This window comes from Piliocolobus tephrosceles, chromosome 10, assembly GCF_002776525.5.
Source record: "Piliocolobus tephrosceles isolate RC106 chromosome 10, ASM277652v3, whole genome shotgun sequence".
NCBI classification, from domain to species: domain Eukaryota; kingdom Metazoa; phylum Chordata; class Mammalia; order Primates; family Cercopithecidae; genus Piliocolobus; species Piliocolobus tephrosceles.
In genome coordinates this window covers 99,170,189-99,193,452 of record NC_045443.1, presented here as the reverse complement: position 1 = coordinate 99,193,452, position 23,264 = coordinate 99,170,189, and the positions used below count along the sequence as shown (strand labels likewise).

At 38.6% G+C, this 23,264-nt stretch overlaps 1 protein-coding gene across 11 annotated transcripts in view; it reads right to left on the bottom strand.

The window, feature by feature from the left end:
- MYBPC1 (myosin binding protein C1) overlaps nt 1-23,264 on the bottom strand; it is a 98,885-nt gene that overhangs the window by 59,377 nt on the left and 16,244 nt on the right. For 5 of the 11 annotated variants that reach the window (XM_023186411.1, XM_023186691.1, XM_023186623.1 and 2 more), the window contains exons 2-6: nt 19,519-19,554; nt 16,268-16,309; nt 4,145-4,255; nt 1,919-2,067; nt 1,500-1,617 (exon numbers count right to left, since the gene is read on the bottom strand). In XM_023186411.1, the coding sequence (XP_023042179.1) occupies nt 1,500-1,617; nt 1,919-2,067; nt 4,145-4,255; nt 16,268-16,309; nt 19,519-19,554 (456 nt within the window). Of the gene's footprint in view, nt 1-1,499; nt 1,618-1,918; nt 2,068-4,144; nt 4,256-5,882; nt 5,919-6,784; nt 6,824-16,267; nt 16,310-19,518; nt 19,555-23,264 lie in introns of all 11 variants that reach the window. The other 6 variants (XM_023186566.1, XM_023186493.2, XM_023186323.1 and 3 more) reach the window with 4 other exon arrangements.

Here is a 23,264-nt window from a genome sequence, read left to right as displayed (position 1 = left end):
TCGGCTCACTGCAACCTCCGCCTCCCGGGTTCAAGCGATTCTCCTGCCTTAGCCTCCCAAGTAGCTGGGATTATAGGCGCCCACTACCACGCCTGGCTAATTTTTGTATTTTTAGTAGAGACGGGGTTTCACCATGTTGGCCAGGCTACTCTCAAGCTGCTGTCCTTGTGATCCGCCTGCCTCGGCCTCCCAAAGTGCTGGGATTACAGGAGTGAACCACTGCACCTGGCCAGCTCATCCTACTGTTAAGACAAAATTCACCTCCTCATTGTTTCCACCTTTTGATTCTAAACTGCCTAAATGTTTCTCATGCATGGAAATTTGTTTTCCATGTTCTGTGTGACAGCTCCTTCCCCTCTTTGCAACAAGCCATGTGTGCCTGACTTCCTTCACCCACACACTCAAGCTGGTTTTTGGATTCTTCATCTTCCTGGTTACCCTGCTCCAGAAGATGTCCAGGCAGAGGTACAGTGCCCAGGCTAAAGACATCACTCCAAATGTAGAACAAGTAGCGTGTTGTAGAGAGAAGTATCATTTCCTAAACTTAGATCCTATACCACTTGGAATAGCCCAGTTTAAAATTACAGTCATGGTTGGGCACAGTGGCTCACACCTATAATCCCAGCCCTTTGGGAGGCCAAGGCAGGTGGATCACTTGAGGCCTGGAGTTTGAGACTAGGCTGGTTGATATGGCGAAACCCCGTCTTTTCTAAAAATACCCCTGCAAAATTAGCCCAGCGTGGTGGCGCATGCCTGTAATCCCAGCTATTTGGGAGGCTGAGGCATGAGAATCGCTTGAACCCAGGAGCTGGAGATTACAGTGAACCAAGACTGTGCCACTGGACTCTAGCCTGAGCAATAGAGTGAGACTCTGTCTCAAAATAAATAAAATAAAATAAAATTACATTTGCTTTGTTTATCTTTTGCAACTACATCACACTTTACATTCGCCTTAAGTTTATAGTATTTGCTGCCAAGTCAACTTTTACTTTGTATGCTTGTAAAAGTGAGTTTTTTTCCAACCTCAATGTATGCATTTAGGCCTTCTATGTTTACTCTGGGTAGTACACAGAACATATGCATGAAGAACTGCCATGCCTGACATTAGTCCTTATAAAAGAAACTCTCCCTTCCACCTGGGTCTCCTGAACTCTCATAGCATATTACCCTATCCCCAAACCTAAGTGGGAAAGTGGACCCCATGAAACATACATTCTGTAGCAGCAAAAACTGACAACATCTTTTATCTGGGAGATTGAAGAAATATAGATAGCATGGACAAGAGATATTTAGCGATAAAATCCCCCCAATTCTACTTTTAGTATAAATTATTTCATTACAATTCAATTCAGCAGGCTTTCTGAGACTACCACAATCAAAACCACACAGTTTTAAAGGAAAAATTTCCCCGAAATCTCGTAGTATTAAATGAACTTCTCCTCCATCCCCTCACACCCCATTAAAAAATTATGTTTATCTAGGCAAGAAGATTCTCTTACCGCGCACTTCAAGATCAAATGAACAGCTGTCAAACTTATCCTTATAGGTGACCTCGCATCTGTAATTTCCTGCATAGTTCTCTTTGGCCTTGATGATCTGCATCTCAAATGTGTACACCTGCAATGAAATGCATCCAGACACACACATTTCATTTGTTTTCCAAATTTCTCAGCATTGGCTTAAAGCTGTGTCTATCTGTGGGAATTCCAGTACAATGTTCTCAATATAGGAGGGCAAATGTGTCCTGCAGCCCCCGGACACAGCAGGGCAATCGCAAGAGAGTGTAGACACGAGCAATGGTAACTTCAGAGGATTTTCTGGAACTGAAGTCTCTCAAAGCTGAACCTGAAAATGATCATTTATTCACACAGAAGGAATGCGCTAGCTGAGCCCCCGTCCTGGGAGTTCAGGGCCTTACCCGACTGTGCCTCTCAAAGGTTTCCTTCAACTGAAGGTGCTTCCCGGCTTTGCTGGCCAGATCCATCCATTTTCCTTTGAACCATTTGACAGTGGGTTTTCTCAGAAGATCTTCAGCCTTAACTTTGGCTATGAAGGTGATATTTTCACCTAGAAGAAGCATAAGGGATTCAGCTTGCTCTTTAACTAGTGTCATTTGTTTTGCTTTCAACTGGAAGGAGTTGACACAGGACTGCACTACAGAATATGGTGTGATTGGCGCCCTTGTATTGTGCAATGAATTGGTCCTGATTTTTTTATGAATGCTCTAGAGGTCCTTAGGCTGTTCCAGCTTGTTCTGCTTTGGGGGTTTATGAAGCAGAAAAAACAATAAGGAAACCAGTGAAAGTAATTTTTATATATGGATAATTTTACATTTGGATAATTTTTAAACTTCATATATACGGATGTATATGAAATTTTATTTCATAGATATGGATGTATATGAAATTTTATTTCATAGATATGGATATATACAAAATTTTATTTCATATAGATGGATAGATGTATATATGATATGTATAAAATTTTATTTCATATATCTGGATATAATATGAAATAAAAATGAAAAAATTGAATTTTTTTCACCCTTTTTGTTAGGCAAAGTGATGAGAAGCCTGGAATTATAGGAATGTGACTAAATCAAACTGATCTGCTTGAAGTAAACCTGCCAATCTGTTTGTATTGAGTGATTTAGACCCTGAGGACATGACATTGTAGTCCAGCTTCCAGCCCAGCATTTCAGTGTCTCACAGGAACACAAGGGGAACCAACATTTCTGTTCACATGCCGTGTACTTTGACATTCTAGCCTGGAAAGAAGTGATTCTGGAATACAGTTAGCTATGTACTCATTTGCATAATATTGATAAGTGTCAAAGACTAGTTCAGATCATAATATATCCCTTATAAAGATTTATTTGGTTAAAATTCTTCAACCCTCAGGTCCTCCTCCACCTCACCATCCCTTCATAGCACTTGGCGTTTGTGATTATTTGTTTAATTTTTTGTCTGCTCTTCTCAGACTGTAAGTTCTGAGTTATACTCACATGTTATACTCAGTGCCTAAAACAGGAGGTATATAATCAATATTTTGAATTTGAATATTTGAAGAGTGGAACCATTTGTCCGATCAGCTGTCTCAGATATTATGAATCATGGCCTAGTGCATGTGTAGATTTGGAATCATCTTATGGAGTGAGCTATGATAATGTCAGCAGACACTGGCTCAGAGCATTATGGTGAGTCAGGCACTGTTCAAAATACTTCACAGCTAGGTCCTGTTATTGTCACCGTTTTACAGATGGGGAAACTGGAGCATAAAGAAGTTAAACTGTCTTTCCAAGGGCAATAGCTAGCAGGAAGCAGAATCAAGATTGGAACTCAAGGTTCCAGGGTCCAGGCTCCTATGTGCCGAAGGTTACTGAAATCATAGCTGTCACTCATCTTTTCAGGTTGTAAAAAGCAGGATTTAGTATATATACACAGTGGAATATTATCCAGCCATCAAAAGGAATGAAGTTCTGATACATGCAACAATGCGGATGAACTTTGGAAACATTATGCTGAGTGAAAGAAGTCAGACACAAAAAGTCCTGCATTGTCTGATTCCATTAATATGAAATATCCAAAATAGGTAAACACAGAGAGACAAAGCAGATTAATGGTTGCCAGGGCCTGGGAGGAGAGGGCAATGGGGAGTAACTGCTTAATGGGATATAGGGTCTTTTGGGGATGATGAAAATGTTTTAGAAATAGAAGTAGTGGCTGTACAACATTGCAAATGTACTAATAGCCACTGAATTGTTCACTTTAAAATGGTTAATGTTATAAGTGAATTTCACCTCAATTTTTTTTTTTTTTTTTTTTTTTTGAGACAGAGCCTGGCTCTGTTGCCCAAGCTGGAATGCAGTGGTGCCTTCTCCGTTCACTGCAGCCTCTGCCTCATGGGTTCAAGAGATTCTCCTGCCTCAGCTTCCTGAGTAGCTGAGATTACACGTGTCTGGCTAATTTTTGTATTTTTAGTAGAGACTGGGTTTCACCACGTTGGCCAGGCTGGTCTTGAACTCCTAAGCTCAAATGATCTGCCTGCCTTGGCCTCCCAGAGTGCTGGGATTACAGGCGTGAGGCACCACGCTCGGCTCACCTTAATTTTTTAAAAAAGGTAGGATTGAATGCTAGGCACTCACCAACTTTCACTGTTCCTCCTTGAGGTTTTTCAACGAACAAGATGGACGGCTGGGAGTTGGCATTCTGCTTGTCTTGTTCCTCCCCAGCAGGTGACTCGCCAATGGACCATTCTGAGAAGCAGAAAGGAGGAAAAGGATTATTTCAGGGCCAGGCTCTTCTTAGGCAGTCTTACCTGGATTTGTTGTTCTCACCAATGTTGCAGCTTTTCTTTGTCTAATAAACCTAGATAAATACAACATCATTCTTTCCACTCCCAGCAGCCATCAGTAGAGGGGAACAGATTCCCATTCTTACAGGGGTATCTCTTCCATGACAGCACAAAGGAACATTATGTAATTCCTAGAAATAGTGGAACTTTCCAGGTAAGCTGTTATTCTCTCTTTGTTGACTGCCATAGTTCCTTTGCTTCCCCATCTCGCCTGTCCCCTAACAGGTAAACAATGGTGGTCAGTGTATTAAAGCAGTACTCTTGGTGTTTTTCTAGGTGATGGACTATAAGGCCACATCGATACAACTACATGAAAAAGACTAAAGGGATAGGTCATTTGGAGAGTAAACTGTCTGACAAGGGTCAGAAAGCCAAGCCTGGCCTGGTATTTCTAGATTCCTTGCTTTTGAAAGAGAGTTTTATTAGGGTTGTACAGGTGTGGCCATAGTTTGACAAGGAAGTAACAGATCATGACCTGTGGTACAAATTGCAAGGATACAAGGATTGTGCTGCAAGGGGAAGAAACAAAACAAAACAGAGAACTGGAAAGAAAAAAACTGAGGCTTTCCCATGAAGAGAGACAAGCTGGAAATAGAGTTTCTTTTGCATCTTCTCATTTGCACTCTGGTGCTTAGTGTTAATCTGCAGTCAATTCCAATTCTAGGATAGTAGAGAGAACTGTAGATATTCCCCCTGTCTCTGAGCCGAATGCAGAGTTCAGGTGCAGCCACTTAATAACTGGAAAAAAATGCATAGGTTGCAAACTCTCTGCTTGTTAATGTTTCTTGAAAAGAAGGAAAATGCACATTTAATTGTTTTAGTTTTCATGTATCAATCATGCTTGATATTTCTATCTGTAGTAGTAGGCCATCAATGAAGTTAAACATTTTCACAATCATGTGACAATCATAGTCATATGATTACACGTTTTTAAACACCCAAGTTAATGTTAAAATTTTATGTTGTTTGTGTTTATGATATTAATAGGAACACATTTAGAACATGAGGATAAGTGTTTCTCTTGTTTTCTTCACTTCTATACCTGCAGTGCCTATAGGAGTGGCTGGCCCATAAGAGGCCCATAATAGGATCATATTAGGTCCTCAATACAAATTTGTCGAATGAATGAATGAATGAATGAATGACTTCACAGAACAGGAGCTACAGCTGATAGGATGCATTTGAAAGTGTTTTATCGTCTGTATGTAAAGTTCTATAAAAATGTGAATTATTATCTAACTTTAGCACATCCCCAAAATGAAGATTGATCTCTGTGTATTTGCTAAATATTAAATATGATAGAACAAATCTGTGGCATATGTGGCTAGATCTTTGAACGTGTGTGTATCATGCAAAATTAATCGTTTCTCAATACATTAGTTTTCTTGTAAGAGGAAACATAATGAAAGATTGCTGTAAAAACTACAATCTGAATCACAAGGATTAGAATCAATACAGCTTCAAGAAATGAACTCATTAGTGATTGTATTAGGATGAGGTCAGGATGCCTTGTCTGGGCTTGTGCTCACCTGAATCTTTTCTCTCCAGGGCCCGACTACCCAAACCTGAAAGGAAAGTGTGATTTGGGTGATGCAAAGGGATGGAAAGGTGATGAAAATGGTGTGCTGACTTCAACCTTCTTGGACTCCGCTAAACCCTGTCTCCTCTGGTGATAGGAAGGAAAAAAACCCTACAAGTTGGCTTGGATAGAAAATCAGTAGAGCTCTAAGTATGAAAGCATCTATAAAAGTGTATGTCTTATTTTAAAATGATAGAAACATTAAAAAAAATCCCAGCTGGGCGTGGTGGTTCACGCCTGTAATCCCAGCACTTTGTGGGGCCAAAGTGGGTGGATCACTTGAGGTCAGGTGTTTGAGACCAGTCTGGCCAACATGGTGAAACCCCGTCTCTACTAAAAATACAAAAATTAGCCCAGCTTCTTGGTGCACCCCTGTAATCTCAGCTACTCGGGAGGCTGAGGCACGAGAATCACTTGAACCTGGGAGGCACAGGTTTCAGTGAGCTGAGATCGCACCATTGCACTCCAGCCTGGGCAATAGAGCGAGACTCAGTCTTAAAAAAGAAAGGAAAGAAAGATTTAAAAATCCAAATATCTAAGTTTAAAGAACAGGGGGGAAACGTGGATATACAGTGAGAAATGGAAGACAGGTATGTTGACCTCTAACATTTATACCCAAGATTTACCAGTCTTATTTATTTCTCAAAGAATGCCTCTTTCTAAGAAGTTTCTCATGTCAAACAAAAAATTGTCATTAAAGCCAACATTTCCTTCTTGGTGCCATCACAGGCGAAACCTGTTGCCCCTGCTCTGTGCACTGGCTCAGCAAGGAGGCTCACTGCCTTTTCTTTTCCTCTACTGTCAATGAATAATAAATTTAAAAGCAGGGAAAAGGGTAGAAATTATCCTAACCTGGAGGCAAGGCGCTAGGCGGGGAGACTTCCTCTTCATCTGAAACAAGAAATAGGAGTAAAAAGTCAAGGAGGAAAGGACTTCATCCCAAGTAACCTGAGAAAAGAGAAATCTGAAAAAGAAGATGACAAACCACGCAATACACTTTCAACTGCTGAGCAAGCCTTAGAAAACTTGGTACCTGAAAAGTGAAACCTGAGTATTGCTGGCAAAGAAAGAAAAATTAATAAATACAAAGTTGATAGAGTAGGGTAATCCAAATGGAAGCGCAGATTTAAAAATGGAACACTGCAAGTGTTTTATGTGACTGTAGGTTAGGAAAAAATGAATGCTAAAAATCAAACCTCGATGAAATCAATAATGGAAGTGGTTTTCAAGTCCTGATTTTGTAGCTAAAGTGAATGGCAGACATTATTCATATATCACATTCATTTAGACACAGACATAAAAGTCTATATATGTACTATCTGAGAACTCATTTCCACCCAGAAAACCTCATGATTAATTGCTCTTCAGTATTTAAGAAACAAAAGTCAAGATAAATTAATATAAATATAAATTTTATAAGCATTTTTTCCAACATTATATTGGTATTCAACAGTGCTGTGTAATTTCTTAATATTTACCCATACATATTTGTGAAATTCAAAATATGTCTTTTCATGTTTATATGCAGAATATTTCCCTTTTTAAAAACATCTGAACTTCAAAGTTCACATTTTATGTGTTTATTTTGGATAAACAAGTTTATATGTAAATTCAGTCAGCATACCTAGTTGACTTAAAAACTTCAGTAGAAGGATAAATTTTAAAACCACTTGGAAGACCATCTCTATAAAAGTGGTTTTCCCAGGATAGTAACCAGACACAGCCTAACCCAACACCATCTTAACTGGCAGAGGTTCAGTGGGCTGGAGCTTTATGCTTTTTGCTTTTTATAATACAAATGCTATAAGAAAAAGAACGTCAGTATTGTTTCCTGTTAGCAGAGGAGGAAAGCTCAACCTAGTTAGGAGACCAACCACAACAAAATGAAAAGCTGCACTAACTAATTAAGAATATTAGTAACACATGATGCTGGTATGAACAACTTGTATTTTATTCTAGAGCCCTTATAAATAAGATCTCCCCAGTTAGTGTTTATATTATCAGCCAGAGGGTTAGTTATCATGTGGTAGAATGAGGACTTATGCAAGGTATAAATGCGCATAGCATTTCACCACCATGAAAACAAGTACAGTCCAGTTAGAATAGAACCAACTGGACTCTACACACACCTTAATGATAAGATTCCCCATCACTTGTGAATGTAAAACATTTAATTTAAAAATGTTAATATTCCAATATATAAAACAGCTACTATGAATGCACCTGCTATATTCTATAGCTGCCAGGAATTTTTTTTTTTTTTTAAGGAAACTATAAGTTACAGTGTGGTTAAGACATTTATCTTCATCTTTGAAAAAGCCCACATTCTATCACAGTGATGTCTGGTCAGACTTAGCAGTCCTAATTGTTAAACACTTGGATCAAGTCATAACCAGTTTTATTGCAAAGGACCCTGTATACATTTGTCAATTCTAGTACCTTCCTAGTTACCCAGCAAGTCGCTAACATACAGAAACATTCATCATGAGAAGCAAGAAATACTACCCATCGCTTCTGCATTAAAGCAACTTGTTACTCCTGAGCAACAGTGCTCACATCACGGAGGTCTGTGAACAGTCAAAGTTCACATTTTACATCCTTAAAGAGGCATTTGGTGTCGTCTGGACCTCTGCTGTGCTCTTTCCAAAGCATACACTAGTGTTTTTATGAATAATAAAATCTTCGTACTTAAAATACTAGAATATTTGTGAATTCACGGCCTGGGCAACGTAACAAGACTATCTCTGTAAAAAAAAAAAAAAAAATTAGCCAGGCTTGCATATTATTTGCATGCTGAGAGCTTGGTGGTATGTGCCTGTAGTCTCAGCCACTCGGGAGGTTGAGGCTAGAGGGTTACTTGAGTCCAGGAATTGGAGGCTGTAGTGAGCCATGATCATGCCACTGTCCTCTAGCCTGGATGACACAGCAAGACCCTGACTCTAAAAACAAAAACAAAAGCAAACTAGAATAACTGTAGATTTCAAAATGTAAATGCGTATGACTGTATAAAACAGGATACAGGAAATACATGCACAGGAATGTTAATTAAAAAGTGCTTTAAAAAATTCCTGACAAAAAGACATAAAATAGTATGTTTTTATACAATCTATTAGAATATTTACTACAAGTATTACCTGCTGGCCTGAAATTTCTTTTCCCAAACTGTCAAACAAGGATATGTGTTATTATTACTTTTTATTAAAATAACTAATGTATTTGTAATATATTAATATAACATATTAATATCATTACTTCAGAATCCAAGAGGTGATTCACTGGGTCATGTGGGATTTCAGATTCTTAACACGAAGCTCTCTGTGGTCAAAGAAGCTTGAAAAATGCTAGGCTGTAGTTAAATGTTTGTATTTTATTGTTTTGTGTTTGTGTGTTTGCTGCAGGACATCTCAAAGCTCTCAGTGTGCAAATAATGTGTACTGGAAATGGGGGTGACAAGAAATAGTATGGTCGTTAGCATCTCCCAAACTTAGTTCACTTGGAATTTTTTTCTCCTGAACTAATATGCATGCATTCACATTCCACAAAATTGTGCATTTGCCTGGTATAGGGGTTTCTGAGCTATTAGGAGAATTCTGTGTTTCAGAAGACTGTGAAATAATTAAAATTTTACATTATCAAAAATAAAATAACTTGTAATTTTCCCATAATATTACTTGCCATAGATTTAATTCAGTATTCAGTACTTTATTCTTGTCACCTAGTCAAAGACTTTTATTTACTGAAATATATAAGATTGTTAATTTAAAGTCCTGTAAAAATGAACAGAAATGAAGTTAAAATTCAATCAAATCCTAGAAAGGAGCTTTCTTTGTTAAATGTAAACTAGAAGCTTGAACCAGTTTGATTCAAATGAACACTTTATAAAGGTTTTGTGGTGGTTTACTTTTTGTTTGTGCACAGAGCATAATGAAACATTGAGTTAATTATCTAGAACACAAAATGAGAAGAGTATTCACTTACTTTCATGAAACTAAAATGAAGAAAAATAATCTTGTCTTTAAAAATTTGATTGATACATAATGATATTTGCACATATTTACAGGGTACATGTGATGATTTGTTACATGCATAGAGTATGTAATGATGGCAGTCCGGGTTTTTTTGTTTGCTTTTTGAGACAGAGTCTCACTCAATCACCCAGGCTGGAGTGCAATGGTGCAATCTTGTCTCACTGCAACCTCTACCTCCAAGGTTCAAGCAATTGTCGTGCCTCAACCTCCTGAGTAGCTGAGACTACAGACATCTGCCACCACACCCAGCTAATTTTTGTATTTTTAATAGAGACAGGGTTTCACCATATTGGTCAGCTGGTCTCGAACTCCTGGGCTCAAGCAATCCTCCTGCCTCGGCCTCCCGAAGTGCTGGGATTACAGACATGAGGAGGCACCACGCCTGGCCAGCAATCTGTTTTTTAAGCAAAAATTTGATAGGTGAGTAGTTTCAACGTCTACTAAATGTTAAGACTATTTGGAGGACATGCACAATTGGTTTAGACTATGAAGGAACACATATTAATGCAATGCTTCAGAGTATCATGAAATAGTCTTCCTCTAGATTACCCAACAGTAATTTCTAGCAGCAATTACTTCTCAATTGGCAATCTTTGATTCATTGCACATAATTTTTCAAATTTACAAAAGTGCTAGAAAACATAATCAACATGAGCAAAGTTTACTGTTTCCTTTCTTTTATTTTTATTTATTAATTAATTTTTGTTTTAGATGAAGTCTCACTCTGTTGCCCAGGCTGGAGTGCAGTGGCGCTATCTCAGCTCATGGCAACCACCGCCTCCCGGGTTCAAGCAATTCTCCTGCCTCAGCCTCCCAAGTAGCTGGAAATACAGGTGCTTGTCACCACGCCTGGCTAATTTTTGTATTTTTAGTAGAGATGGGGTTTCACCAAGTTGGCCAGGCTGGTCTCAAACTCCTGAGCTCAAGTGATCCTCCTGCCTTGGCCTCCCAGAGTGCTGGGGTTACAGGCATGAGCCACCTTGCCCAGCCAGTTTCCTTTCTTTTAAAAGTTGTTTCAGTCCTGGCACTTTTTTAAGACTGGGAAATGTAGTTAAGATATTGGGATTCTGACCTTAAATTCTAAAAGAAAATTGCCTGGTTTGATTTGGTTGAGTTCGATGATACTGAAATGTTTAATGGTTCTTATTTGTCATAGAAACCAGATTCTATTGCTACGAGGTAGATTGAATATCCAAATCTTTCTGGTTGTGTCCAGTTCAATAATATATATATATATATGAATGATGTAGCATCTTACAAACAACATTTTCAAACAAACCAAAAAATATATGTGTCATATTTCATTTTGTTCCTATCTAAAAGTGGTGATGATGAATACATAAACATCAGGTTTTAGCTTGTTGGAATATGACATACAGGGAAACCACACACTCGGTGTAGCAGGGCTATCTTCCCCTAGCTACATAGAAGGGCAATTTACCAAAGTGGAATTTTATTCATCTGTAAGTCATGGGAAAATAGCATTTGTAAGACCATGAAAATGATTCTTTAAACAACTGAAGTTCCCAGAGAAGAACTTCTAGAAAGTAGGGAAAGAACCCAGTCTTATATTACAAGCCTGGGATTTTAGGGAGTACACATAAATACTTCATAATGTGAGAGTCTCGTAACTGAATACAAAGCTCCAGAGAGAGTAGAATGTGTACATTCTTCTAGTTATCCAAACTCTCTTGAGCATAAAATAACTCCTACCTATAGATGATTTTAAATTGCCTTTTAAAATTATTTAAGCAATATACACTTGAGACAATTGTTGAGATTTAAGAATAAAGACCAAAAGCTTATAAAATTGTGACTTGTAAACAAACAGTGACATACTGATACAATACCTTGTTTGACTGAGACAAATTCATGACTTCCTCAAGCAGAGCAATCAGTTGTAGTACATACTGGTGTTTGTGACCAAAATAACAACAGCAATAAAATATGGGAGACAATAACAATAGCTAACATTAATTCATCATGTTTTGAGGCATTCGGTTAATTTATTGCATTTTCTTAATGAGACGATACATGCCTTCACACTTTGGTGCTTATGAAACCATGATTTATCCTACAATACATATGTACATTTAATGAATTTTTCTTCGCAAAATCTATTAAATTAATCTTGCCTAAGAGTGGCTGTGTCTTTGAATTGAAAAGTGTGGTGACATTAATTTTTAACAAAGTTCATTACAAAGAAGTAATGTCATTAGAATACATAGATCAAGCATGGAGAAATTTTAATAGATGGTTGATTGACACCTAAAGGCAAACTGTACAAAAATATTTTAGCATGCTAGTAAAAAGCGCCAGGGTAATGTTATTGCAGATGTAAAAGAAGCTAAATTTTTTTAAAAATCTTTTTACAATTTAAAACAAAATCACATAATTCAGGAGAAAGTGTGTTGGAACTTCTGCTGATTCACTTCCTCATCTGTCAGTCACATTCATAAAAAAGAAAGATTTCATCTCAGGTTATGTGAGATATTTAATACACACAGGGTTCATTCACGATAGTTTATGTGGCGAATGCCTGGGAAAAGAAAATAAGTTTTTATTTCCCTTTTAGTGATTACCAAAAACAGTAATAAAAAAAGGAAGTAACTTTACCAATTGAAAAGATACAGACTCTAAGCTAATAAGATGTAAAAATAAAGTATCAGTACTTAGGCATGGAAATGAGTACTGGTCTTCAAAGTGGTCTCTGATTCTAATGCTGCTGTCACTTTTTGAACCAGCCACAGAACCATTTTCAGAGCTTTCCACAGTGCCAGCTGTTGAGGCACAGCGGAAACCTACTCCAGTTACCCTATGTTCAGACATAGGATGTTGGATCTTAGTTGACGAAAAAAAAGTATGATCCCACTTGATCACCCACATTATTCTCTACACATGGCCCTCTATGACTCTTGTCTGCTTCCAAAAGTGAAATCCACCTTCCTCTGTTGATGGTTGTTCTTCCCCATAAAGTGTAACTTGGCTCCAGGAGGGCAGGACCCAGTGCCCAGATCTGTGCCTGGCATGTAGCCAACACTCAGCAAATCTTGCTGAATAAATATGTGCTAGAATAAAAGGCGGATCTTTGGCCCTACTGAGCATACAGAAAAGAATCTATACTTAGCGTTCCATTGACTTGCTGCCTATAATTATTATGAAAGAATGCTAAGCCAGGACAGCATTATTTTTATAAGGGCATTGCCTCCTGATAAGATTCCTCTGAAGGAGATTTGCACATCTAATTTCTGCTATTACTGTTTGGTTAAACACATTTCTTTATTGTTATCTCTCTTGTTTCAATTCCAGGATACTTTGCCCAGGTCCCAGGACAAAGTGGTCAGTATTAAGGAACAGGATAGCTGGATGGATAGCCAGATGCAAACAAGCAAGCAAGCAAACAAACAATAATAAAACCCCGTGCTGGGAAATCGGCTGCTTTCCAGACAGAGACTTTTAGCAAATCTGAAAAAGTTGGCAAATCTAACCACAGACACTACTTCTAAGATTAATATCAGAATCAACTCTCTGTGGCTTCAAAAAGTATTTTCAGAACATTTCTGAGCTGTTGCAGAATGATTCAATCAATCTGGGAATGATGTTAAGGCTGCATTGCCATGATTAATAATCTTAATAGTGACAGATTTGGAGCAATTAATTGAATATCTGTCAACTAATTAAAGACCAGTTAAAGTGCTGAGAATGTACCAAAATCCAGGCATGACCATTTTCAGTAGCTTTAGGCAAGTTGGTCTTACAGAGAAAATCATCCATTTGTTCTGCAGCAGTGCCTCATTCTAACCCTCAGTGACTAAGAACGTACATGGGATGCTCATCCCTACCCAGCACTCATGGTGAACAGAAATAAAAATCGATCCAGATTACCCCTGAATGGTCAGCAGCTAAGCCAGCATGGAAATTCAACTACTCATTCATTTTGCAAGTATTTATTAGATGATTGCTCTGTGCAGCTCTCTGCCAGATGCTGGATGGAATAAGATGAGGGACCCAATGTCAAAAAGCTTACAACCTGTTAGGAAAAGGAGTCAACCATTAATGCGTGATTGCATGGAGACAAGAGTGAATGATGGAGGCAGTAGGTCCAAGAGAAATCAGGAGAAAGAAGGGGAGATAAAAGTGAGCCAGGATGGTCAGGGGAAAGATGTACAAAGGAGTGAAACCTGAGTTGGATAGTTAAAAAAAAAAAAAAAAAAAAATTAGATAGACTGACAGTTGGAGAAGGGAGGGACAGCAGGAGAGTTCTAGCTCATGCTGGAGAAAAGGTAGGTTGCACCCATCAATCCTGTTTATGCCCATGCAGGACTCCTTTCTCAACTGGGGATATACATGTAGCAGTAATTATTGTGTCTACTTTTTGCTTAAGTATTTTGTCTGCGCTTGATGAAAGTGGGTAATAGTTGAAGAAGACTATATATTTATAATAAACTTCCATCCACTTACCTTCTTTATTTAGGGATGTCACGTTCTATCCTAAATTGATTTGCTTCCTAGGCATGTAAGGCAAATACATATATATACATGTATTTGCCATTATATAATATATATATATACACACACACACGGCAGTTTTTGTACCTGGGCGTGCAACTGCAGGTGGTCATGGTTTTGCTTATCTTCTGCAAATGTCAGAAAAATGCTACTAATTTCAAAATGCCCTAGTCATCTAGCCTTGCTCTTTCATCATGCTGTGTTCTCCATAAATAAGAGTTTTTGTTGGTTGGTTGGTTGGTTGGTTGAATTTAAGGAAAGGCATTTTCTCATTTAAGCATACAAGTATAATATGGTGACTTTTCAAATGAAGGGTCAGGCACAGGCTTTGTTTAAACTTTGACAGCTTGCCCTCTGGGATTACATCATCTGCTCTGTTGGTTGAGCCTTGCAGCCTGGCCCAAACACCTTTCCAAATTTGGAAACAGAGGTGTATGCCCGTTGGCCTTGTAGAGAATAATGTTACAATAATTTCGGCCAGTATGTCCAAACCGCCTTGAAACCATCCCATGGAAGGAGTTCTAGGAGTTTGCACTGTCTGCATTCCATAAGCAAATAACCTTCAAACTGTGGCCCACGTGGCCAGGATTAGTATTCATGTTACTCTCCATGGGAGCCACTGAAGGTCAAGGACAAAGTGAGTATACTAACATTATGCATTCATTATGAGAGCGTAAGTTCAAGTTAGCTGAAGAAAAGTAATCCAATGTACTGAAAGAAAGAAAAAAGTATTTTACTAATATATAGGAGACAAGAATATCATAGAAATTAGATAATGAAATATGACACACTGAGAACAAAGCGATACCTAACAAGCTTTTGAGCAGTGTCCAGGAAAAAGAGAAACTTCATGTTGCAGTCAGGAAACAATTATTTCAAAATTTAAACTTTGTTTTCATTATGCCAATAAAAGGTTCACTTTTTAAAATGACAATACAAACATACAAAGCAAAACTGTCTAATCCACCTTCATGAAAACTTCCCTCTATGAAAGACTAATGCTCCTTAGCTTAAGACAGATGAAAATCATTTCCTCCATGGTGAGACAAAGGAATTAGTATTTCATGGAGTAACAGAAGTATATGATTAAGATTATTTTGTAAAATGAGAGTATCTCCATATAAAGTAAAAATAGGATAATATTACAGGAGCTAGTTTTCTCAAACTGCCCTCCTGAAAAATAATCTCTGTACAGTTTCCAGTTCAAGAAGGAGCAACATGTTTACTTAATGTTATATTGTGAATCTGTAGAAATAATTATATAAATCTACATGAATCCATAGTCAGTGTCACAAAGTAAGATGCTAGCCTTCAAAATTACTAGTGGAACCTGGAACAGTTCACACAATAACACGAAAACATTTAATTTTTTAAAAAAAATCTGGGTAATTCAGATCATTTTCTGCTTTGGGTAATTCTGGGTAATTCTGATCATTATATCAATTGATATAATGATCAGATTATTATCAGGTAAGAAGACCAAACACCTCTTTTTCTTGGTATGCACATTGAAACTTGGAAACTACCAATTAATTGGCTGGCATCTCAACAAATGCTTGTGATATTTTTATCATTGTTGTTTTTCTTTTAGAAATACATGTAATGGAAACTTAACAACACACCATTTGTCATTATACTGACTGGGTCTTGCAGATAAGATGCAAAGGCAGAACACTAAACCACATTGATGAAAGATAATGCAGAGAAGTTCTATGGGGCCACCACGGCAATCATTACTGACCTCTTTCTGCTTCTAATTTTGTGGACTTCAGCCTCACTCTCCCTCCCGCCAACTCACCTTTTGCTGGTGTAGTTCCGGCCTCCTTCTCTTTACTTGGTTCTGTGTAGAAAGTACAAGCATATCTTTTAAAGTGTCTTTAAGCATTTTATTGTGTGATGAGCAATGGGGTGGAGAGGGGGAGGGAAGAAATAAATGACAACAGAACAGGTCATAAATGATACTGAATACTCGTGCTGTACATGGATTATGAATTTAGAAATTATAATTTAGAGCCACACTAAACTTTTTGTGAAAAGCAATTAATCTGATCATTTTTGGAAAAGTACACGTAAGAACACTCAATACAGATATTGTTAAAATGCACTCAGCTATACTTGGATCATCTTATATAACATGCTGGAGCAGAATTGGGCAAAAAAAAAAAAAAATGTGAGCCACTTAAGGGACTGACTTTTTAAAGAAAAATCAGTTTGCCCCATGTAATGATTCCAAGAGTTTGGACTTCTAGATTTTATAGTAAAGTACAAAATATCTAATTGTGTTACTGACCTCTTTCTGCTTCTAATTTTGTGGACTTCAGCCTTACTCTCCCTCCCTCCAACTCACCTTTTGCTGGTGCAGTTCCGGCCTCCTTCTCTTTACTTGGTTCTGTGTAGAAAGTACAAGCATATTTTTTAAAGTGTCTTTAAACATTTTGTTGTGTGATGAGTAACGGGGTGGAGAGGGGGAGGGAAGAAATAAAGACAACAGAACAGGTCATAAATAATACTGAATACTCGTGCTGTACATGAATTATGAATTTAGAAATTATAATTTAGAGTCACACTAAACTTTTCGTGAAAAGCAATTAATCTGATTATTTTTGAAAAAGTACACATAAGAACACTCAATACAGATTTTGTTAAAATGCACTCAACTATACTTGGATCATCTTATATAACATGCTGGAGCAGAATTGGGCAAAAAAAAAAAAAAAAAAAAAAAAATGTGAGCCACTTTATTTTAGACCTCAACAAAGGACTGACTTTTTAAAGAAAAGTCAGTTTGCCCCGTGTAATGATTCCAAGAGTTTGGACTTCTAGATTTTATAGTAAAGTACAAAATATGTAATTGTGTGCAGTGTATGTTATTTCAAAGAAAATGTTTCAGTGTCCATGTGAATCTTCTGGATTGGGTTTAGTGGCAATAAATGCAAAACAAGAGCAGTAACACCAGATTCTATCAGTTGAGAACATCTAGTTTGCATTTCTCTGTGTTTGGAATCATGTTAGTTTAGACCTGCAAATGGTATCTGACTTATGGTATATGTAAAAAAAGAATTGTTTCAAGAATGAATTCTCTTTTTTTGGACTGATGAATAGTGATTCAAATCTCAGTTAACTAAGAAGGACAATTTTAGCAGAATTTGGGAGGAGACATTTGAGCAAGAGGAAGTCAATATTGTGCAATGAATATGAAATATGGCATACAAAGGAAATGATAGTGGCTCAGTGGCAGTAACTAATATGAAAAACAGAAGGGAAGGGTTTGCTTGGAATGGTCAGTAGGTTCTCAGTGTACCAATGTTGATCAAAGTAAATTTGTTATGGGCAAGAAGAAAACATACCCAGAAAGAGGAAGATCCTAAGAAAAATGTCACACATCTATAATAGTTTCAAGATCAAGATCTAAAGAAAATAAATCTGAGCTTGCCCCTGTTTGAACTCATATGGCACTGAGCCAGTTTTGTTCATTTTGACACATAGTAATACTTCTCTATACTGTTTAGCGTTTAGTGTGTGAGTCTAGTATTCTTAGCTGGACAAACGGCCTCTTGTGAGCAGCTAGTTTTCTCAAACTGCCCTCCTGAGAAACAATCTCTGCTTGAGCCCAGGAGTTTAAGGTTGCGGTGAGCTGTGATGGTGCCACTGCACTCCAGCTTGGATAACAGAGCAAGACGCTGTCTCAAGAAAGAGAAAGAAAAGAAAAAAGAAAACAAAGAAAAGAGTAAAACAATCTCCAGGGAGGAAGAGGAAGAGCTTTATAATTGCCTCATAAGTTTTTGTGTGAAAAGATGATTAGAAACTGAGACCTTCTCCAACTCCTGCTTTCACCTAAGCTAGACCAGGTCTACAGTCACCTGCTGGTCTGTTTAAGCAACCCAAAAGTAATCACATACTGCTTGGTGGGGGTGAGGAGTTCTTATAATATTGCCTAATGTTTTAATGTTTTGGTTGCATTTTATATAATTGTTCTCCAGGCTGTATTCTATTTTCTACCTGGCTGCAAACAAACTGAATATAGGGAGATGTTTTCTATGTAGAGTTCCCCACTGCATCTGGCACAATATGCTTGCACCTAGCTATTAATACGTATATGGTAGGTATGTCTGAATCCCTCTGAAGGGTTAGGTCAGAATTGTGCACAAGGGAAATACCTAGTGAATAATTATTGAATGGATGCCAGTTTATCACCCTTTTCAAGGAGGAAGAGGGATGAGAAAGGCCACTTTGGAGTCTTTATAGGACAATGCATATGATTTTGGTTGCTTCCATCTTGGGGCTATTTGGCTGATAAATGACTCTGAAGAGCCATGTTGGGAATTTAAGCCATGTTGAGCTTTCAATCTTTCGAGCTTTCAATCTTTCAATCCTCTTCTCTTCTTTAGGTGTATGTGGACATAAAAAGAAGCTTCACATATTGCGTGCCATCGGGGACTGCCCTTCCTGCCAAGGGTCTCACTGGATCCTTGTACTTGTTCCCTACTGCCAGCTGGTAGACAATATGGTACTAAGAACTCAAGAAGTTGGTCCTCACGTTGAACCTCAGAAGCCACCAAACCTTTCTGGAAAGTCCCTAGGGAGTTTCTGCAGATGCTCAATAGTGACATATATCAAGTTGAGAAGGGACAGCTGATCTTCCAGGGTAGAGATGGATCCACTCCCCACTCTCATGAAGAAGATGTGGGTTTGTTTGACCTTCACTATATAGGAAAAAGCCTCACAAATCCTTCAACACCTTGGTTGGAGGCTCAGCCTCCATGCTGTAAAATGCGGACATAATAACTTTTACATAACTTGAAAGGTTTCATAGGAATTCTTCCCCTAATATATATGAAGTGCCATCCAAATTAGATTAACACAAGAGGATTATATAAACACAATGTATTATTTTTATTATTATCAACTTATCACAATGGTCACCATCCAACTTCTCAGTAGGAATTAGGTTAAAGCTCACAGCTCACAGCACCGTGGAGGCCAAATCATGCTGGGATGGACGTTCTGTATTTGCAGCCCAAACGTGTGTGAGGCAGTGTTTTTACTCACCTTCCGGGGGCGGGGCTGGGGCTGGCACTTCATTTTCTAGAAATGGAAAGAGTCATGGAAATGTTAGGCTCATTTATCACAGAGAAGAACTGCTTTCCACAGCCCCAGGCTGCTTCTGCTGCAGGCAGCCATCTCACCTGTGTGTACTCACAAGCGGGATGGAGCAGGAAAACACATTCTATCCTCTCTCACTCTCTCTTTCTCTCTCTCTCTCTCTCTCACACACACACACACACACACACACACCCTACTGCATCAAGAGGCCCAAGACATACATGCTGCTATTTATGTGTGGTATATAGATTTCCAGAAGGTGGCATGGTGTAGTGATGGAAAGATAAAAGTAGAATGGGGATCCAAGTGTCCTTGCCACTTAGTTATCCTCTCCAAGGCAGGCCGGGCATTTACTTGTGCTGAGCCTGTTTTCCTGCCTCTAGAGAAATGGCCACAACACCCATCTTACATGGGCAGGACTGCTGTTAGGATGAAGTGAAACACAGTGGGTAGCAAGCCTATGGCGAGCATATCCCGTAGAGTCTAAGGTAAGGTCGGTGCAGAAATGAGACCCCTTTTTCCCAGAAAGCAAGAGCACTGCATCTCCAACATTGTTCTGCCTGCGTGGGAGACACTTTCTGAACGCAGATGACATCAAAGTCCTCTGGCTTTGCAGCGCTTTTTGTTGTTGTTGTTGTTTTACAGGGAAGGTGCAATTCACTGGGAAACAGAATTAAGCCCTCTCAGAATCGCTTCTGGAAACATACGTGCTTGGAGTAGATTCCCACCTACACTTATTCAAAATTTTCCAAGCTCTGATTTTGAGGTTTTGGTTTACCTGGCTTTGGATGTCTGGTTATTACAGAGCAGTCTGGCTCTGAAGTCTGACAAAGAAACTTCTGTTAAAGAATATACTATTTCCAAGTAGCTAAAGGCATCCCCATGAACAAAGAGCACAGCATTTCCCCGGCCAAATCCCCGTGGATGCCCAGAATTGGGAATTAGTGACATGTGAGTATCACTCACTCATGAACCAGCTGCTTCATCTCCAGGACAAGAAGAGGCAGTTAATGAAGGTGATCGCTTCTAAAATTATCTTCTACTTGACTACTAAATAAAATATAAAGATAGCAAAGTTTTTGTATTATAGACACATTGTGGAATCCTGGAGGCCTTTGTCAACATGTGGGATTTTCCACATTTTTTCCCACAAGTGACTCTGGTTGAACAGGGAGAACGATGCCCCGTAACAAGCAGTTTGGCAGAACAGTCACCACTATGTGTAGGCCAAGTGCCCCATTCTAGTCTAGGAAGGCTGGAATGAGCATGGAAAAATGAATGGATTGCACCGTAACTGAAATCAAGAAAAGAGTAATACAGGCCTGCCAGGATGCAATAATGTCTTTTTCCATCACTCATTTTGTGGCTAGTATAAACTCCAATTTGTTGTTTTTTAAAAACTTTTATTCAGGTGGTCATAAATAAGTTTATTACTATTTACTAGTGAGGGAGAAGAATATATATAACCAATAGACAAAAAACATAATCTTATACATGGGCAGAAGAAAATGTAGCAGGATGTGATGTAATTCGCAGATACAGTGAAAACACAAATGTCCCTTGGATGGCATTGTCAGGAATGTTTTTGTTTCTTCACTACATCATGGAAAGAATCACTCAGGTTATCATCAATCAGAGCATGAAACCGTCAGTCAAAGCATTTTATTTTCAGAGATCTGAGTGCAGAAATGGAAATCTAATATTGTCCTCTTGGCTTTGAATAAGTTATTGCAGCACATGGATATCAGAATACTGAGAGTGAGATGCCAATTTCTTTGACGCGCTATCTTTCAGACAGGGCCATTGCCATGACATGCCCAAGGACTTCTTCCTGGTTCTGTCTACAGACAAGTTTCTCATCCCTCCAGTCTCCTTTCCCCGCAGCTGCAGAAGTTATTTATCCTACAACTGTGTTTCATCCCATTATTCTGCTTGAAAGAGTTTCTATTACTATTTGATTAGGTCTACACTCCCCAGGTTTGCATTCAAAGCCTTTGTTCATGGGCGCTTCTTTCTCTCCCTTCTCTTACTACGTTCCAGTGGCCCCTCTGTTCTAGAGTCATTTCTGTTCACCTTCTGACCTTTCTGCCACTGTTCTCCCCAGCAGACCTCCTGCTTTTTCTGAACATGTGATGGAGTCAGACTTAGGTCTCAATCCTGACTCTCTGCCTTATCCATTGTGCAATCATGTGCAATTCCTTAATCTCTAACAGTCTTGGGTCCTTCATCTGAGAAATAAGAATAACAAAATAAATAACCTCTTAGGGTGCCAATTCTATGTAAAATGCATAGGGTAGTTCCTGCCATGTAGAAAGAGCTCTATAATTCACAGAATGAACTGTTTCCATTACTATCATTTGGCAATCTTTATCCACATTGCCAACATTTTTCTCAAGGCGCTCGGAGCTGATTCTTCTTCTTTTTTTTTTTTTTTTCTTTTTTTTTGAGACGAAGTCTTGCTCTGTCACCAGGCTGGAGTGCAGTAGCGTGACCTTGGCTCACTGCAGTCTCCACCTCCTGGGTTCAAGCAGTTCTCCTGCCTCAACCTCCCAAGTAGCTGGGACTGTAGGCATGTGCCACCATGCCCAGTTAATTTTTATATTTTTAGTAGAGACAGGGTTTCACCATGTTGGCCAGGATGGTCTCGATCTCTTGACCTCATGAACCACCCACCTCGGCCTCCCAAAGTCCTGGGATTACAGGTGTGAGCCACCGTGCCTGGCCAGAGCTGATTATTCTATTCTGTTCTTCTTTCTTACTCTTTTGCATTCTGGACCATGTTATAATGCATTCTCTTTTCACTATGACTCAATTATTTTCTAATAGTCTCTGTATATTTATGTTTCTGTTTCTCCCCCATCTAAACAAAGCCAGGGGTCTTTCCTTCTTTTCTTATCTCCCTGGTGTCTCATTTTATTGCTGGAAACACATTAAATGCATAGAGAATTGATACAAAAGAATTAAGAAAGGCTTCTTTTGGTGGTTGGATATGAACTATTAAATTGATCATACCTGTTTAGCATGTATGTGCCCAATTCCCATTTTTTAAGGGTAACCATAGTTGCTTAAAAATCCAGCTAAGGCCAATGGTAAATTCTAATCAAATACGTAAAAGAGAATCATCTTGGGCACTAAAACTGTAGATGTTTCCTGAATGTACATTCTCCATTTCCGTTTTTTCTATAGCCCCATGGGCTATGTAACAGACCAAAAATCAAAATGATAATGTAAAGGGATTAATTCAACTTCCACTTAATCCACAAAACATTGGTCATGAATAGCCAACTCTATCAGAGAGAATGGCAGAAACATTATAGGATATTAATGTTAGGACCGTTGTGGGATGGTTGCAGGGAGTAGAAATAGAAAAATGTATACCGGCCTGGTAAATAGGCAGATCCAGAACTTTTTCTTCTCAAAATCACAGAAACCTCTTTATTTTATAGCCAGTGAAGGAGTAAATACATTGCAACCCCTTATTAGAACCCACCGCATGTAGGACCTAGTGTATATTAATCCTTTTAATCCTTACAACTCTATGAAATCAGTACCATGATTATCTCCATTTTGCAAGTGGGAACTGAGGCTCTTTGAGATCTCACAGTCCAGGAAGGGTGGAACCAGGCTGTACTCCAGGCTTGCTTGGCTCACCCTGGCCTCTGCAGCCTGGGCCTGCACTTCCTTTCCCTGCT